Genomic DNA, 18,678 nt, shown 5'->3' with positions numbered 1-18,678 from the left:
GGTGGTAAAAAAACAGCAAATGTAAGAATCACGGGAGCTTATCATTTTAGTATAAGGAATTTTACCTAGAAGTAAATTTGAGAGGAAAATAGGGTAGAACCAGTCAAAACTAGGGAAAAAACAATAACAAACCCCAAACAGGCAGAAGTGGCTTTCTTATTAATATTCTATATTATATGATTGTATTCTATTTCAGAAACAAACTGATCAGTTATGTAGGTACAGATTTATAAATCAGTGCTGTACACATGCATCATTTTAGTTCTGAATTGGATCCACTGGCTGAGAAGTTCCAAAATGAACTGATAAAGACACCTCTTCCCTGTCAGATGGCACAGATAGAGCTTAGCCACGCTCTGTTCTCTACACAGTTTTGTATCCTATTGTGTATGTATATATACATATATACTATACGTGGTATACACCAGCCCTGTTTGTATAATTCAGTTTCTTACTTCCCCAGCTGTTCACAAACCTGCACTAATATCGTTCTGTATGAGATGCTGGGGATGTGATTATTTCTGCAGGGGCAAATTACACAGACAGTTTGGATTTTTGCTGTAGCTGTTTGGATTGGCAGGATTTTATCCTGCTCAGCACAGTGTGTTCAGTGTACAAATGTGTTCCTGGCCAGAACTAGAATGGCTGATCTCGTGTGGTGCTAAGCTGGTAACCAGCTGTAGTGGGTTGTATGCAAATACTGCTGAATGAATCATAGTCACAGAATGGCTTAGGTTGGAAGGAACCTTACAGATCGGTCAGTTCCAACCCCCTGCCATGGCCTGGGTGCCTCTCACCTGCTCAGGCTGCCCAGGGCCTCATCCACGCCCACGGGCACCTCCAGGGATGAATGGGATACCCACACTTATCTGGACAGCAGTGCCAGGGTTTCAGTGCCTCCTGAGTAACATTTTTCCTCCTATTATCTAATCTAAATCTCCTCCTTGTCCTGCAGGACATGTAGAACATCAGTCTTACTCCTGTTCATCAGCTCCCTTCAGGCACTGGAGCCTCACGTTTCTCTGTGCTGGGGGACTGAGGCCAGGATGCAGCACTCAATAGGAATTGCCTATTTTATGAATAAACCAAGATAAAATAGGATTTCTCCGTGAGCTGCATTTCCAACCCCCTTAGGTGACCAGACTGGATACCAAAAGTAAATGTGCTATTTTCATTTTAGTTTAGCCATAAACTTTGGTGTTTAGGTACTGAAAAATAAAATGGACAAGCTGACAATGGCAGCAGAACTCATATTTTGCAGTTTAATGCCTGGATTCCCTCTTTAACCACAGTTCCAAAGCTAAGAACACTAACATCTCAAGTGAAGTACAATTTCATGGACAGAGACCGATAGACATTAAATAAGAACGTATAAAGAATCAGCATTTGACCAGGAAAAGAGTTTTAAAATGGACTATATGTAAAGGACCAATGAAAGCTATGGGATGTGACGCTGTAGTCCCACTGCTGCCTGGTGGCAGCTTCATGGTGCTGCAGCAATAGCAAATCTTGCTTTCTGAAAGAAAAGAAGTTGCCATCATCTTACATATTGAACAGGACATCCCTTGTGTATTTCTCCCTCCAACAGAGTTCAAACGGCCACCAAACCATACACTTTTTCTGTAGCACAACACAGAAGATTTATGATTGCAGTGCTGACATTATTAATGCATGGCAGGTAAAGTATTGAGTATCGTAACAGAGCCCACCCATGCTTAAAATGCTTTTATACTTTGTTGTGTTGAAAGTAATTATCACTGATTTTGTTTATTCAGGCTCATTCGCTTGCCCTGAAAGAGTCATATATAAATTAGTGTGATATAAAATGAAGGTTTTTAATATTATCTGTGAAGAGTTCAGCCTTGGTCTTCAGGAAGCAGACAGTTAATTGTTCTGCTCAAAAGAGGCCTGGACTGTGGCAGTACCTCTGACCCCACTGAGGAAATGTGAGTATGTCTGAAGACAGCCAAGTATCACAGAATTACAGAATTATCAAGGTTGGAAAAGACCTACAGGATCATTTAGTCCAACCATTTTTGTATGGAACATTGCGGCCTTCTGTGATGTTTTGCAGCAATGAAATTAAGGAATATGGACAGAACTCGCATGGTGTGGGAACAAATAGTTGGGCAGACTGGAAGGCAAAAGGATTCATTTCTTTTCCTTGTTGTTTTGTCCCAAGGAAAGCTATGAATTTCTGTTTGGCTGGGGCAACTTCAAATGCCTTTTATATTGAGCTCCCATTTGCTGTTCCCGGATAATTAGGGGGCTGACGAGACCTAGTTTGAACTCTTCCATATTGGCTCCTTGTGTTGCTGGGAGGAATTGGATATCAGAAGGCTCTGCAGTGCAGATTTGCATATGGTTCCATAGGCCTGAGAGTAACTGCCCATCGATGCTTTCGGATCCCCAGCAGCTCCCACATTGGCAGTAACATGGAACATCTTTTTACTGGATTTCAGAAGGGGCTGAACATCTTTGCTGTGCAACTGAGTATTTCGTGGATTCTGTGTGAGAAATAAAAGCCAAAGCAGTTAGGAATCTGTAAACAGATTTTCTGAAATATTTTCTGAAATACAAATCAGGAACACAGAATTTGCATCATCTGAATAGTAGAGGACATTGTGAATGTGAACTGACTAACAAACATTAAGAACAATGTGGTGGAAATGGCATGAGGGAGAAAGGCTTTAAAAGGGGTATGTCAGGTATGAGCCAACGGCACTGGAGCAAAAAGGCCTGTTTGGATAGTAACTATTTCCTAAGGTAGTGAATGCTTTAAATAAGTGCACAAAACAGACCATTGTTCCCCAAAATATCCTCCTGGTTTCTGCCAATCAAATGGCTTGGTGAGAATCAGAGTTGGAAGCTGCAGATGGATACCAATCCCAGCGATAAGGAATTAATCATGTATCAATGCAAATGGTCAGGCTGGCCAAATGGCTGAGAGCAAGAGTTGCATGAGCCTGACGGGATGCTGAAAATGAATGCAGAGCATGTTGGAATGTCAGAACTTTTCAGCTTCTGCTGAGGCTGAACAAGAAAGATGGAAAAGTCATCATTTACCGAATACAGTTAGTCACAATGCTGATGAGCATCCATCGACACTGACAGTGGTCATTGTTAGCCATTTAGGGAACAAATACAAGGCATGAGGTATGTGCAGCATGATCTTCTCCCCATTAGGCACTTAGAGTAACAAGGAGTTAGTCACAAGTACCTACAGATCCTTCAAAATTCAGAGCTTTCACTGGGAAGGTGGTGAGGCCCAGAGAGGCTGTGGAGGCTCCATCCCTGGAGGATCTCAAGGCTGGGCTGGATGGGGCCATGGGCAGCCTGATCTACTGCCTGATTACTGTGTCACAGAGGTTGGAACTGATGATCTTAATGGTCCTTCCAACTCAACCTATTCTATGACTCCACAGTTCTTTTGAATGCCTAGAATTAAATATTCCGGGGAAAAGTTTGTGTTTATAAACCCATAAATCAGCATTAGGTATGTCAGATTTGTAAGGTTAAAACCATACCTGTCCTCAGTGATTACTTCACACGGGGCTTTAAACATTACCAGACAAAACACTGGGGATGCAGGTATTGCAACACTGAGGACTAGAACATGAAAGCTCCTATCTGAATCTACTGCATATTAGAGGTAAGTTACGACAAGTAACTTCCAGACACATTTCAGTTAGCACACTCTGCAGCACTGCAGTAAAGGAGACATATTCACATATGCTCTGCAAGCCCAACTGCCTTATTAAACTCAGCTACTGGTAGAAATTGACTGACAATACATACAGGCAGTGAAATTGAATTCTACCTGGTGGGTATTTATTAATTTAATAACTCTCAGCAATATCACTTGCCTCTCATGTACGTTTCTTTACCAAGTTACAAATCATGATATCTGGTCCCTGGAAAGTTATCATTTTTCTGCACAGGACTGCTACTTACACTGCAAAGCTTGTGCACGCTTGTAGGAAGCAGCTGAGTATTTGCATTTGCCCACGTAATTTGTCTCCTCTGCTTCCCATTGCTGGTGGTTCTTCCTTGCTGAGGAGCTGGTGCAGAACAGGTCCTGATCACAGCACCAGAATTTGCATTACCTGCTGGAGGAAAAATACAAGAAAAAGTAGGAAAATCATGAGGACAAAGAATGTGCTGTGGAAAGGACAGAACATAAAGACCGAGTCAGCCTTGGCCACTTCTCTTCCTCTTACAGGACAAAAATATTCTGAATGAATCTCAGAATCCCAGAATCCCAGAATGGCCTGGGCTGCAAAGGCCCACAGTGCTCATCCAGTCCCAACCCCCTGCTGTGTGCAGGGTCACCAACCAGCAGCCCAGGCTGCCCAGAGCCACATCCAGCCTGGCCTTGAATGCCTGCAGGGATGGGGCATCCACAGCCTCCTTGGGCAACCTGTGAACAGTGCGTCACCACCCTCTGTGTGAAAGACTTCCCCCTAATATCCAGCCTAAACCTCCCCTGTCTCAGTTTAAAACCATTCCCCCTTGTCCTATCACTATCCACCCTCACAAACAGCCGTTCCCCCTCCTGTTTATTTGCTCTCTTCATGTACTGAAAGGCCACAACAAGGTCTCCCCGCAGCCTTCTCTTCTCCAAGCTAAACAAGCCCAGATCCCTTAACCTTTCCTCATTGTAGAGCATTCAACTGTATAATTCAAGAACATTCAACTGTACAATGGCAGTACCTACTTTGAGCAGCAGAGTGCGTTATGGGGTTGTATATCACGTTGATCTTTGATCTCTGACATAAAGATGTTGAGAAGTCTTCGTTCAGGTTGGATACCTCTACCTGGACATTGGCTGTACTTGCAGCATCCGTGTGTGGATGTTTTGGCAGAGGCGGCGTTGCCACTCTGTGGCTTTTCCTGGTGGTTAAAGTTGCAGGATTGGAATTTGGAAAGAATGGTCTGGGTTGAGACTGACTTAATTCAGTGTCTCCTCTCTGCATTTGCTCCTTTGGATGGCTATTTACTTTCTTTTCAAGGACCATCTACAAAAAGAAGAAAAGCTGCTTAGAGTTAACACAGCCACAAAGCAAAGCAGAGGAATAAAATACAAAACGTAAGAGACAAACGTGCAAATAAATCATTTCACAGGATGTGAAATAATTATATTTTGAAAATTAATTTGGCATTGGAAAGAAGATAAAATAATATTCTTAGCAGAAAGAAAGAATGGGCTGAAGAATTAAGAAAAAGGATTGACTCAGTGGATGATTTTAGCACATCTTGGGGGAGAATACCAATACATATTAACCACAGTAAAGGCAGAATCTATACGCCAAGAAAAGTTTATCTCTATGCTGTTTTCTCCCATCTCCGTCTAGAACTGTGTTAAGCTGATTTATAAATGGTCAGACATTCACTCCAGTTCATTCACAGCCTTTTCTCACCTACCTCTTCATCGCTGTTACCATAGGATGGTTTGGGTTGGAAGGGACCTGTAAGACCTTGTAGTTCCAACCCCTGCTGTAGGCAGGGACAGCCCCCAGAGCCCAGGCTGCTCACAGCCCCATCCAGCCTGGCCTGGAGTGTTTCCAGGGAGGGACATCCACAGCCTCACTGTGCAACCTGTTCCATGTTCAAGACCACAAGGGTCTTCACAGTAAAGACTTTCTATCTAATATCTTGTCTCAGTGTCCCCTCTTCCAGTTTAACCTATTTGCCCAGCATCAGATTTTGGTTTTTGGTGCAATCTGCTCCCACTCTCCTCTGAACACAGCCATGCCCAATTTGACACATGATAAGAATTAATTAGAACTTGTTTCTTACCCTTTAACTGGGATTATCAACAATCTGCTAATATTCATAACAACTTTTCTGCCTACATTCAGTATTCATTTAGTCATTTCCTCATGACTCCTAACACTTTATCACAGCAAAATTTATTAGTTTATTTCTCTGTTAAAGACCTCAAATAAATTTTAAGTAGGTTCAATTCTTTTTTTCTTTAAACCAGCTTTATTTTTCCTCACCCTGGGAAGGAAGACACCTTTCACAGCCATTCTCATTACACTTTTCCACCTATAAGCTCCCTCCTCGTTCTTCTCTTCCCAGCTGCCATCCTTTCCACTGCCTGTTTCATGACAGTCAAACCTCTGCATTCATTTCCAGCTTCTGTTCTTCTCACCATCTTCCCACCCTGCCTCATAATGATAAACTGCTCACCCTGAAGGCTCAAATTACATCCACTTTTGCTGCTCCTTTTATTTCTTTGTTGTTTATTCACAGTGGTTTTCCTCCCACAGCCTCACACCACTGTCCAAAACAGTCCATCCTATCCCACCTACGATTAGATCTGATCTGTATCTTTGCCCTTTCTCTCCTTTAAGCGTTACTCAAACACTGTCTGCAGCCCTTCCTATGTTCTCTCTCTTCCTCTGTTCTTTTACAGCAGATCTCACCCACTCACATTATTTCACTAATTCTGTACCCATCTACATCCAAATTACTGCACCAGTTTAGAGCCGGCATCAATGTATAATCCTCATTCCATGTCCTCTTCCCCCTTTCCAGCTGAACCTCTCATTTTTCTTCTAATCTACTCTTTTCCCTCTTATTTAAACCTGCAGGGAAAGTTCAGCCTCTCATTTTCCTTGTGATTTTAGCATGTATTCCAAACGGTATCAAGCACTGCTTTTCCCTTTTCCCCTGCACACTCCAAGATCCAGCATCACCTTATTTTTTTTTTCCCCCTTCATTATTACATCATTTTATGATCATTCAAGTTCTATTACTTCTCCACATTAGTGCGTCCAAATACAGCTCTTAAGACTTGCGGAATCTCCCTTATCTCTGCAAAACAAGGAGACAGACTTGTCCCGTTACCTAAACAAAGGACAAGGTTATCTATTAAGGGACTTATCGAGCTGCAACTCGTGTCAACATCAGCTTCATTTATCCTTCACTTGTTCTTCCTTCTCTGTTAATAGTTCTGCCATGTCCAGCCTAGGAGACAAGAGGCTGGAGAGGAGCCCCACAGAAAGGGATGTGGGGGTTCTGGTTGACATCTTCCCTACAATGGGGAACAGAAGTGCTGATTTCTGCTCCCTTGTGATGGTGACAGGACCCAAGGGAATGGCGTGGAGCTTGGATGGACAGGAGGTCATGCTAGGGGCCAGGAAAAGGGTGGTAGACATGGAACAGGCTGCCCAGGACAGTGGGCATAGCCCTGAGATGCTGGAGCTCAAGGAGTGTTTGGACACTGCTCTCAGACATAGGGTTTGGGTGGTGCTGTGTGGAGCCAGGAGATGGACTCAGCAATTGATCCTTGTGGGCACATTCCAACTTTTAGGGTATTCTGTGATGCTGTAATTCTCAAGTCTGTCAGTTTTGTGTACGTGATGCATCGTGCAATGGCCCTTGACTACCACTGAGCAATTAACTGTATTCTGTACGTGAAAAAAGCTCACATGCACATCCACAAGGGAGCTCAGAGAGAGAATGGAAGAATGGGGACCCCAAATAATACTCTGCCAAGCTTCTCCCAGGCCATCAGCCCATTAAAGGTCCATCTGCACAGAGGAGCACAGGACTGCACAACGGGAAACCAGGTTAAGGACTCCTGGAGAAGGAGAAGGAATCGATTCAAATGGGTCCCTCCCAGAGACGACCCACCATCAGCCCCACTCTGATCAGTAAACAGCAGATCTCCAGATCACATTAAAGGCAGTTGCTGCCTAAGAGTTGGACACATTATGGGATGTAGGGGAAAAGCAGTTTGGTATCACACAGGACTTATTATGGGATGCTTAAGGAAGGAACCAAAGGCAGGAAAAGAGAGAAGTTTAGGCAATTTGCATAGAAACAAGTGTGGAAAATAAGTGGCTAAAGGTGTTCAAACAGCCAGTCTCATGTAAAAAGCTGGTCTATATGCTTATTTGCACCAGATCAATGCAATCTGTTCTATCTTATTATTTTTTAACTCTTTCCTGTGTGAGGGGGGTCTTTATTTTGTCTGTATGTATGACCACAGGTCAGAGGGCCCACACGTCCATTATGCCAGCAACTATGTGTAAGTGTGTGAGTCTCTACAGGCCAGCTTTGGTGATGAGAGCACCCCTGTTTCTCTAGGTTTGAAAGCACAAGATTTAGGAGAACAAGTGGCACTGGCTAAAGGATGTGGGAAATCCAGGCCGTCTATGTGTGTGTAATGTGTACCTGCAACTGGAGTTAGGCAGCATTTTCAGGGACTCGTGTCATAGTGCAGTAACTGGGGGGAATCATAGAATCACAGAATGTAAGGAAAGCCCAAGGGGAGGCAAATAAAAGAAAATGGCAGAATTCAGTCAGTCTAAGAATGACAGTTGCTTGGGGGATTAAGACTTCAGAAAATAGGGCAAAAGAATATACCTCATATAATTTGTTTCGATATTCTGCCACAGACAGCTGAGTATCATCACCTAAAGGAAGAATCACATCATAACCCAGAGAGGGCTCCCTGGCAGGGCAATGAAACCTAGGAAGATGACAACATGGTCAGCCACTACGACTCAAACCAGCTTCTTTTTTTTTTTTCCCTACAGTAAGCATAAAGGAAATATTTGTGCTAAAAACAGCTTTATAACATCTCAGCAGAATATGGGGATCGGCACATTGGCATTACTCACCTTTTCACATACGGATGCTGAAGGGCCTCCTCTGCTGTCAGCCGTTTATCAGGGTTAAACACTAAAAGCTTCTTCAGAAGATCTAAGGCAGGCAAAGGAGTAGAGGATGGTAAAATCTCCTCAAATGTTACCCGTTGCCTGCAAGTTAGGAAGCAATTAGATAAGCTCATATCATCTACTTCACAGTCCTTAGAGTCTTAAGAGTTGGAAGGGATCTCTGAGGGCCCTGTTCGTTTGTTGTTCCTTCTTTATTATATTGCTGTTACAGCTGAAGGTGAGGACTCTGGTTTAGCCACAGCATCCATTTGCATGCCCTCAGATCCAAAGACCCTCTCGCTCCCCTGAGGGAGTACAAGAAGTTCTCTGTCTGTGGTACAGACAAGGCAGGAAGTCCCACACTACTGGAGGTGAAATTCACTCCAGGTATTTGCCCAAATTCCCTCACACGCCTTATGCCTGATGATTCTGGGCACTTCCCTCCTTGGCATTCATAAATGGATACTTATCCTTCGGAAAAGCCAGAAGGATACTCTGGGAAGCCAGCTGGAGAAGTTACCATAAAAAGGCATGAAGTGTTCACATGAGCAGCAAGAGACCTGATGGAGATCACGGCCTGAGCCCTCACCTAACCCTCTAAATGTCAGGTATATCAGCAAGCATCCAGAGAATCCATACAGTTCATAGCTAGGAGGATAGGACTGCCAATTCCCTCATGAAGAAGAATGCCCAGGTCATGACAGACAAGAGTACAGGGTATTTAGAAACTTGCTATGGCCTTAGGCTTGTGCAGAAGTGTTGCATTTCCTTTTATTTACTAGTTAAGTATGTAATAATTGACATAATAATGTCGTGGTCTGTGTGAATAACAGGAGAATTCAAAAGAACCATGAGAGGTACAGTGAAAAAAACAAAAAATCACACAGTCATTAAGTAGCTGCAATGAAGCTGTCAGCCTAAATAGATTCAGGTTCTCCACATGTGAACCAATGATATTACATAGGTAATGTAATAAGTAATATTATGTGAGTAATATCAAGTAAGTAATAAGTAATAATACCTCCTATTTACTTCCACGGGAACTACAGCAGAGCCACATCCAGCCTGGCCTTGAATGCCTGCAGGGATGGGGCATCCACAGCCTCCTTGGGCAACCTTGGCAATGTGGGCCCAAGGTTTGTTATTCCCAGATTACAATGTCATCAGTCTTCACGTCATGTATTCTGGTGAGCATTGGGAGAATTTTCTGTATACGCTAAACAGAGTCGTTGACTTCTGAGACACGTTTAACATACAGAGCTTACCTGGAAGCCATGCGGTCAATAATTGAGGCCCTGTAGTCTGATTGCATAGCCATAATATCTGCAATAACAAAAATACAGTCAACAATTAGCAGAGCTTTACAGTTTGTGAAGGAAAGAAGATACATGGCATTAAATTGTCATACAGGAAACTATCCTAATAAATGTCATAGAAAATTATTCTAATAAAGATCAGAAGGAAATCTTATGGAGTGGAGACAGAATATCTATTTACACATTTTCTCATAATGTTCACAGTTTCTATTTACATTCTCAAGGGTTTCATAGACATGCTCTCTTATACCTCCATTGTTAGAAACACCAAGATACACAAGGCAAAATGGCCTTGTCCAAATCGCTGTTTTACACCAAGAACAAGAGATGGAAGCTGTTTCCTACTGCACTTCTGTGTTCTTTTCAACTGCTGACCATGAACCGTTTTCTGGATATATCTGCAGACCCTTAAAGTCAGCAGTTACACTGGAATGGTCTTTTCTTTCAGACTCTTGCTTCTCAGTTCCCCAGAAATCTCATGAAAAAGTTTAAGAGCCGTTTGGATGTGGTACTTAGGGATATTACTTAGTGTAGGGTTTTTAGAGTTAGGGTACTGGTTAGGCTGCGGTTGGACTTGATGATCTTCAAGGTCTTTTCCAACCTGGGTAATTCTATGATTCTATGAGCCAGAGGGCTGGAACACCTCTCCTATAAAGAAAGACTGAAGGAACTGGGCTTCTTTAACTTGAAGAATAGAAGGCTGCGGAGAGACCTCACTCTGGCTTTCCAGTACTCGAAGGGAGCTTATAAAAAGGAAGGGAACAGCTGTTTATGAAGATGGACTGATAGGACAAGGGGGAATGGTTTTAAACTGAGACAGAGGAGGTTTACATTGGATATTAGGTGGAAGGTTTTCATGCAGAGGGTGGTGATGCACTGAACAGGTTGCCCAAGGAGGCTGCGGATGCCCCATCCCATTTGGAGACATTCAAGGCCAGGCTGGATGTGGCTCTGGGCAGCGTGGACTGGTGGCTGATGACTCTGCACAGAGCAGTGAGTTTGAAACTAGATGAACTTTAAGGTTCTTTTCAACTCAGGCCATTCTATGATTCTTTCTATTATTTAGATTTTCAGACCAAAACTGCAATTTACTATGACTAAGCAAGTTCGGCTGAAGTATGATAATCTGTTTTAAACCTTTACCATCATACAAAACTCAAAAATGCTTTGAAGGCCTTGTTCTTCTTTCTCATCTAATCAAGTACAGGTCTGTTTTACTATAAAATTAGCCTTTCTCAATTAAGTTTTATTTCCTTGGGAAGATGTTAGAAGAAGTCATAGTGGATATCTTCTTCCTGATCCTGGTGGGCTGTTTTCTTTCATTCTTTTTATCTCTTCTTCAACTAACTTCCCCCATTGAGAAAAGTCTTACCGTCTGAGGATGGGGCAGGAATGACCCTCAAGATCTGTTCTATTTGATTGATGGTTGATGTTCCAGGAAAAAGAGGTTTTCCAAGTAGCAGCTCACCCAGGATACAGCCAATGCTCCACATGTCTACCCCCTTAGTGTAGCTACAAATAAGAACAGAAAAGAGTTAGGACTATCTTTTTAGTACCTGGCACTCATATAATCTATTATACCTTATTTTGCAAGAAGAATAAGCTCGATTACTCCACACAAAACCAGAGAAGGAAACATATTAAAGGCGGGTTTCAGAACAAGGCAATATCTACTTCTCACAGTACCAATAGTGAAGATATAAGCTGCTGCTCAGAAGCAACTGATAGGTGTAATATGATTTTTCAGGGCATAATGCAGTTAGAACATAGTTACCATTAATTAAGCGCAATAAATGTCAAACAGTGGATAAATCATAAAAAGGTTTGCATTGGAACAGACCTTAACGATGAACTATTTCCAACCTCACTGCAGTGTGCAGGGACTTCCCATTGGATCAGGTTGCTCAGAGCCTCATCCAGTGTGGGCCTTGAGCACCTCCAGGGATAGGACTTCCTCACCTTCTCTGGGAAACCTGATCCAGTGCCTACCCACTTATATCCCATCTAAATCTACCTTCTTTTATTACCCCTTCTCCTATCACTACATGTTCTTGTAAAAAGTCCCTTCCCAGCTTTTTCATAGCCCCCCTGTAAATATGAAGAAGGTATGAAGTCACCCTGGAGTCTTTTCCAGACTGAACACCCCCAGCTCTCGGCCCATCTTCATAGGAGAGGTGCTGCAGCCTCTAAGTATCCTTATGGCCTCCTCTGGACTCACTCCAACAGATTAAAAAACATCCAGATTTCAAATTTGGGCTATTAACCCTACATGTATTTTCTATTGGGAAGCATCAGCTTGTACTGAAGATCTTCCTTAGGCAAAGTACAAGAAACAAAACCTTTCAGCTCCATCGGCAAAGAAAAGCAATGCTTGAAAAGATGATCAGAGGGCTGCAGCACCTCCCCTACAAAGACAGGCTAAGGGAGCTGGGCTTGTTCAGCCTGGAGAAGAGAAGGCTTCGGGGTGACCTCATTGCATCCTTCCAGGACCTGAAGGGAGCCTTCAAACAGGAGGGGAGTCAACTCTTTGAAAGGGTAAATAACAGCAGGACCTAAAGGAAAAATGGCTTGAACTTGAAGGAGGGGGGACTGAGGTTGGATGTCAGCGGGAAGTTCTTTGCTCTGAGAATGGTGAGGTGCTGGAACAGGGGCTGCCCAGGGCCCTCCCATCCAACAGGCCAGGTTGGATGGGAGGGCCCTGGGCAGCCTGGGCTGGTATTCAATATGGAGGTTGTGGATCCACCACCTGCCTGTGGTGGCGGGGTTGCAGCTTTGTAATCCTTGGGGTCCCTTCCAACCAGGGCCATTCTGTGATTCTGTGAAAAGTAGTAGTAAATAGAGGCAAAAAAAAAAAAAAAAAAAAAAAGCCTCCTTGGGCCTTAAAGCCAAATTCTGAATAAGAGGTCAGAGGTGCTCAGAAAAAAATTGTAAAGATTTAAGGAGAGAAAAAACAGGTCTGATGGGAGGAAAGATGAAAAACAGGTGAGCTGATATTGTAGGTAAAGTGGTCAATCTAAGAAGCCAGGAAGGAAATGTATGTGTAGTGAGAGAATTCTCTGCTGTAAAAGAAGTTTAAATGCATGCTGAGAAAATGGACCGCTGACCTCACATTGCACCTGGCAACATTGAAAATGAAAAGATTTAAGACTTCTCAATCAGTTGTTGTTTTTTTTTTCCCCAGCAGTGAAGGAATTATACAACGCCATCCCTTCGCTCATAGCAAGCAGTTACCTGCGGGAGGAAAGTAAGATCTCAGGGGCTCGGTACCAGCGCGTGGCCACATACTCTGTTAAGGCAGGGCTGCTTTGCTCTTCATCCATCTGACATAAAGAACGGGCCAGCCCAAAATCACAAAGCTTCACAAAGCAGTCTGCATCCAGCAAGACATTTGAGGGCTGAATTGAAGAAAGGAAAATTAATAAGCTCTTTACACTCTGAATGGCAGAAGGTCATTATCGACATTCCTCTGCCAGTCTCATTCTTTTCATACATTTCTAGTTAGTGTTTAACAGAAAATCCGAGTGAAAGATAAGGACTAGGAACTGGAACATACCTTCTGATCCCTGTGAATAACGTTTCCTGAATGGATGAATTTAGTGGCTTTCAGGAGTTGATAGAGAATGTAACATTTGTGGATGTCTTTCAGCAAATTCCCCCTCTTAATCACAGCATGTAAATCTGTCTCTGTGATACACAACAGTACAAGATTACCGAGTTGCAAATACAAGCTGCTCCAAACCAGGCCAAGATGGACCATTTTACAGGCTGCAACCTTTCAAGTGAACTCTCAATAGAGGTTAATACTTTAATCACTTATAGCATTGCAATAGAACAATAGAACCACAGACTATGGAAGGGTCCCATAAGGATCACTGAGTGCAACTCCAGGTTCCACAGAGGACCACCCAAAAATCACAGTATGTCTGAGAGCACTGCTCAAACTCTTCTTTAGCACAGACAGGCCTGGTGCCATGAAACCTGCCCTTGGGGAGCTGTTTCAGTGCCCAGATATACTCTCCCTGCAGAACCTTTACCCACTTGACCCTCCTCTGACATAGCTGCATGCTGCTCCTTTGGGTCCTAATGCAGACAGATCAGTGCTTGCCCCTCCTAAAAAAGCTGTGGGTCACCATGAGGGAGACCTCACTGCGGCCATCCAATACTTGAAGGAAGCATATAAACAGGAGGGGGAATGGCTGTTTGTGAGGGTGGGCAGTGATAGGACAAGGGGTAATGGATTTAAACTGAGACAGGGGAGGTTTAGGTTGAATATTAGAAGGAAGATTTTCACCCAGAGGGCGATGACGCACTGGAATAGGTTGCCAAAGGAGGCTGTAGATGCCCCATCCCATTGGAGACATTCAAGGCCAGGCTGGATGTGGCTCTGGGCAGCCTGGTATGGTGGATGAGCATTGGGATCCTTTTCAACTCAGGCCATTCTAGGATCCTATGATTCTATACCTTCAAGCCCCAAATCCAAGTCATTTACAAAAATATTAGAGATAACAGTCACTAAAATGGAGCCTCTCCACCCATCAGTGACTGGAGTCAGAGTCCAAGCCTGCAGTCTCTATTATCATTCTATTATCTATTACTTGCAGATTATGCTACAGTAATTGTTCCATTATTACACAACTTTCTTACAATAGAATTATCTGTAGTCTCTTCTATATACAACTCTGCCGTCTCTTCTATCTCTGTAAGTCTTCTAATTGGACACTCACTGTCTTCCCTCTTCCATTCCAACCCAACAGTTCTCTCATCATTATTACTGCCTCCAAATTTTCACTGCTGTTCCCATCTAATCACAACAGGGAATGGAGAAAGAAAACCTGCAAGACAGGGTAGGTTTAAATAGAGACACAACACAGTCTCACCCATAGACTCAAAAATGAGATAGATGTCCTTGTTGTTCTGAGCTCGGATAACATCAAGCAACTTGATGATATTTGGATGCTCTCCGAATTCCTGCAGAGGGAAGAGAGACCCAACAGTCAAAGCTGAGTGCCTTTCTTGTGAATCATACAAGATTATGGTAACTTATTTCCTTTCATATTACTCTCTAGAGCAGACAATAATGTGCTGTTTCCTTCATTATGCTTCTACTGAAATGTAAAATGTATTTAATCCTTTCCCACAGTATGGAACCAGCTAATTATTCTAAAACTCCGTATAAGATATTGGTACTGCAAATGCTGCCGTGTTATGTATGAGTAAAATCCAGTCAGCAACACTGGAACAGGTTGCCCAAGCAGGCTGTGGATGCCTCATCCCATTTAGAGGCACTCAAGGCCAGGCTGGATATGGCTCTGGGCAGGTGAATCAGACCATCTCTTCATTGCATTTGGGTCACTGTGGTTTTATAATGACTGCTTTAAAAGGCAGTGAAAGAAAAAAAGAAAAGTGAAAGGTGATGTCAATACTGAACACTGCATTTTGAGAAAGAACGAGAAGAAAATATGTGAGAACTGAAAATCAAAGAGCAGTGGGAAAATGGACCTTACCCGCAGGAACATAACCTCACGAAATGTTCTCTGGAAAGGAACAAAAAACTGGTATCACATTAACAGAACGATAGAAGAGAGCATGGACTTCCCATGGGAAACCCACACCCGTCCGCATCTAAAAGGTAGAGGAAAACTTCATCTAGCAGACAGGCTTGGGAAAAAGAACAGTTGTTCCCTTAGATGAGCATACAAATGCTCTCCAGCTTTAGATACTATAGGGCATCATATTGTCCATCCAGGTAGGTTTAGGTTGGATATAAGGAAACACTTTACAGAATGGGTTGTGAAGCACCGGGATGGGCTGCCCAGGGAGGTGGCTGAGTCACCATCCCCAAGAGTGTTTAACAACTATCTAAATGTGGGGCTCATGATTGAGCAGAGGGCTGCTAGAGTTGGGGGAGGATGGTTGGGTTGTGGCTGGACTCGATGATCGTTAAGGTCTTTTCCAATCTGAGTAATTCTACAATTCTACACCTCTATGAATACATTTTACTCTCAGTGACTTTCAATAATCATCTGTAGGTGTTACAAGACACAAAGCCTATCATTTATTGCTCCTTATTATCCTAACGTAGCTGCAGACTGTGCTATTACATACAAACTGCCAGGTGACAAGCAACTCCTGCAGACACAAGTAAGAAAAATATCTGTGATTCCCACCACCCCCCTCAGGACATAAATGTTATTAATGGTCTCTCACCTGAGCATCTGTTCTGTTCCTGAAAGCATCAAAAATCTTTTTAACTGCAACTATTTCTCCCGTCCTGCGATTAATTGCTTTCCATACGATGCCGTAAGCCTGGAGGGGGGAAAGGACAGTGAGTGGTACAATACAGCATCTCATGTGAATGCAGATTAGGCCATTCTGTAATTCTATGTTCCACATTCATAAACACTCTTGGGAGGTCCCCTTGAATGCTGTTATCTCTTAGATAAGTATGAAAACCACTCAGCAAATACAGGAACCATTTTTTACTTCGTGCAGACATTTAAACATTAACACGAAAGCAACGACACCACTGTGCAGCCATAAAGTGCTCCTTGGAATGCGGAAAGATTCAAATCTATCACCAAAAGTAATTAAGTTGGATGTGTGCCACCAGCCAGACCAGAGAACACATAGGGTGCCATAAGGACCCACAGCAGCGCCACAGGGATCCACAGGGCACCACAGGGATCCATAGCTGCTCCATAGGGACCCATAGCAGCGCCACAGGGACCCATAGCAGCGCCACAGGGACCCATAGCAGCGCCACAGGGACCCATAGCAGCGCCACAGGGACCCATAAGCAGCGCCACAGGGACCCATAGCAAGCGCATAGGGAACCCAGCTGAGCCTGCTTCCACAGGGACACATAGTCATCCACAGGGACCATAGCTGCTCCACAGGGACCCATAGCTGCTCCATAGGGACCCATAGCTGCTCCACAGGGACCCATAGCTGCTCCACAGGGACCCATAGCTGATCCATAAGGACCCATAGCTGATCCATAAGGACGCATAGCAGCGCCACAGGGACCCATAGCAGCGCCACAGGGACCCATAGCAGCACCATAGGGACCCATAGCAGGGACCCCCCCGTCCTCTCCCCGCCGCTCACCCCCTTTCCCAGCCGTCTCTTCATCTCGTACTTCTCCGCCACGGCCGCGTCCACCTCCGGTTCGTCCATCGCTGGCGGCTCCGCGCTCATCTCCGTCGCTATGGAAACGGACGCGACGCACTGCGCGTGCGCGAGCAGCTGGAAGCCGCGCATAAGTACTGGGCGGCAGCGGCCGTAAAGCGGTCGGCAGTGGCCGTAAAAAGATCGTAAATTGCTCGGCAGAAGCCGTAAAGCGGTCGGTAGCGATCGTAAAGCGGTCGGCAGAGACCGTAAAACTGTCGTAAAGCGGTCAGTAGTGGCCATATTCGGTGCGGTTTGCGGCTCGGGGTGGCTGTTGGTGCTTCGCTCTTCCGCCCAGCGGTGGGTTGGGGTCCGGGTCCGGGCTGTGGGGCTGAGGGGCGGCTGCAGTGGGGGCTTCGTGCTTTTCTTCTTTCTTTTCCCTCTTCTTTTCGACCCTCCTGCCTTTCCCTTCCCCGTTCCCCTCCCCCTTGTTCCCACCCTGCTTCCTTCCCTCCTTTAGCAGCTGTTAATATAGATGCCTGTAATGCACCTCTGTCCTTCCTACTCCCTGCTCTGGCAGCCATTGATCCCATAACATCCATGCTGATAAGCTCATAGAAGTGTAGACCAGATCATCACTAAACATCTGCTTGTAATATTTGGCTTTACCTTTCTGTGTATGTCGTTCCCAAGTCACCCTCTAGCGGCCTTTTAATGCAGTGCGTGTATTTGGTTAAGAATTAACAGAAGATCATTTGTCTGAAGACAGAATCACAGAATTGTAGGGGTTGGAAGGGAACTCATCGAGTCCATCCTTCTAAAACAATGCAGAACACAATGACAGGATGAACAGTTCCATGTTGGTGCTTTTTGAAGCTTTGTGATATCACCTGAACCTGCTGCATTGGTTGTTTTTTTAGGGTTCTTAAATAAGGTATTGGGTGACAAGTGAACGTTCATTAGTTTAATAGGGTTGACCAGGCAGGACAGTCTCTGTCAGGTCCTGGTTACTGGTGGCAGCTGCCTGGTAGTGTCTGCATTGGGGTTTCCTCCAGCAGATGCCAGCCAGCGAGACCTCCACACACCCCTTAGTAACATGGCCATGTAGATATATGTAACAGTGGGGGACAATGAGGCATCATTCATCAAGATAGGCAAGGTCCTCTGCAGAAAGCAGGGGTCCTTATTTTCAGCTGCAGGGCAGTTTGTGACAAGGAGGTTTCTTCTTGCTGCATGCAAAAGCTTGAGGCAGTTTACTTGTGTTCCCAGGCTAATAGAAACACTTTCTCAGGAGCTGCTCACCTCTTCAGGCTGTGATCTGTATTCTTCCACACAGTCGGTATCAACTTTAAGAACACATAATAATATGTTTGTTAGAAGCCCTTTTGGCCTGCTGTTCTGTTTCTATTTCCAGTTGGTAGGAAAGATAAAACTGACTGGGAGTTACGGGACTCCCTTTGCTCCCTGAGATCAGAGTAAGAACCTCAATTTTCAGAAACTCGCTCATTTATCTGATTCATTAGCCTCAATCCCAATTAACTTGTATTTCTGCTATTAATAAGATGGTTACACAGACTGGTAAC

At 44.1% G+C, this 18,678-nt stretch overlaps 1 protein-coding gene across 4 annotated transcripts; it reads right to left on the bottom strand.

Moving 5' to 3' along the window:
• Positions 1 to 1,238: 1,238 nt before the first annotated feature.
• On the bottom strand, positions 1,239 to 17,275 carry MAPK15 (mitogen-activated protein kinase 15). Of its 4 annotated transcripts, XR_004306315.1 has the most exons (14): positions 17,096 to 17,275; positions 16,196 to 16,294; positions 15,493 to 15,522; positions 14,866 to 14,956; positions 13,542 to 13,672; positions 13,220 to 13,383; positions 11,361 to 11,500; positions 9,938 to 9,995; positions 8,637 to 8,774; positions 8,380 to 8,485; positions 4,718 to 5,018; positions 3,955 to 4,109; positions 3,221 to 3,438; positions 2,399 to 2,507 (listed from the first exon to the last, which is right to left on the bottom strand). XR_004306315.1 is itself a non-coding variant. In XM_015856485.2 (13 exons), the coding sequence occupies exons 1-13, from the start codon at positions 17,246 to 17,248 to the stop codon at positions 2,280 to 2,282; spliced, it is 1,794 nt and encodes a 597-aa protein (XP_015711971.1). In that variant the 5' UTR covers positions 17,249 to 17,275; the 3' UTR covers positions 1,239 to 2,279. The 4 variants fall into 4 exon arrangements, 3 of the variants coding, with proteins under 3 accessions (XP_015711971.1, XP_015711972.1, XP_015711973.1); XM_015856485.2 differs by lacking the exon at positions 3,221 to 3,438 and having other exon boundaries at positions 1,239 to 2,507; XM_015856486.2 differs by lacking the exon at positions 3,221 to 3,438 and having other exon boundaries at positions 1,239 to 2,507; positions 3,955 to 4,106.
• Between the last annotated feature and the right edge of the window lie 1,403 nt (positions 17,276 to 18,678).

The sequence above is a fragment of the Coturnix japonica genome, chromosome 2, assembly GCF_001577835.2.
Source record: "Coturnix japonica isolate 7356 chromosome 2, Coturnix japonica 2.1, whole genome shotgun sequence".
In the NCBI taxonomy this organism is placed as follows: domain Eukaryota; kingdom Metazoa; phylum Chordata; class Aves; order Galliformes; family Phasianidae; genus Coturnix; species Coturnix japonica.
Note: the sequence above shows the minus strand (reverse complement) of the source record. Positions and strands in the feature narration are given on the sequence as shown.

Excerpts from the sequence above, each read along its gene's own strand:
- MAPK15 (XM_015856485.2), bottom strand. The coding sequence starts at position 17,248 with ATGCGCGGCTTCCAGCTGCTCGCGCACGCGCAGTGCGTCGCGTCCGTT. Across the intron at positions 13,384-13,541 it reads TTATTCACAGGGATCAGAAG|CCCTCAAATGTCTTGCTGGA; the intron begins GTATGTTCCAGT and ends TCTTCAATTCAG. Across the intron at positions 11,501-13,219 it reads ATCTTACTTTCCTCCCGCAG|CTACACTAAGGGGGTAGACA; the intron begins GTAACTGCTTGC and ends TCTTATTTGTAG.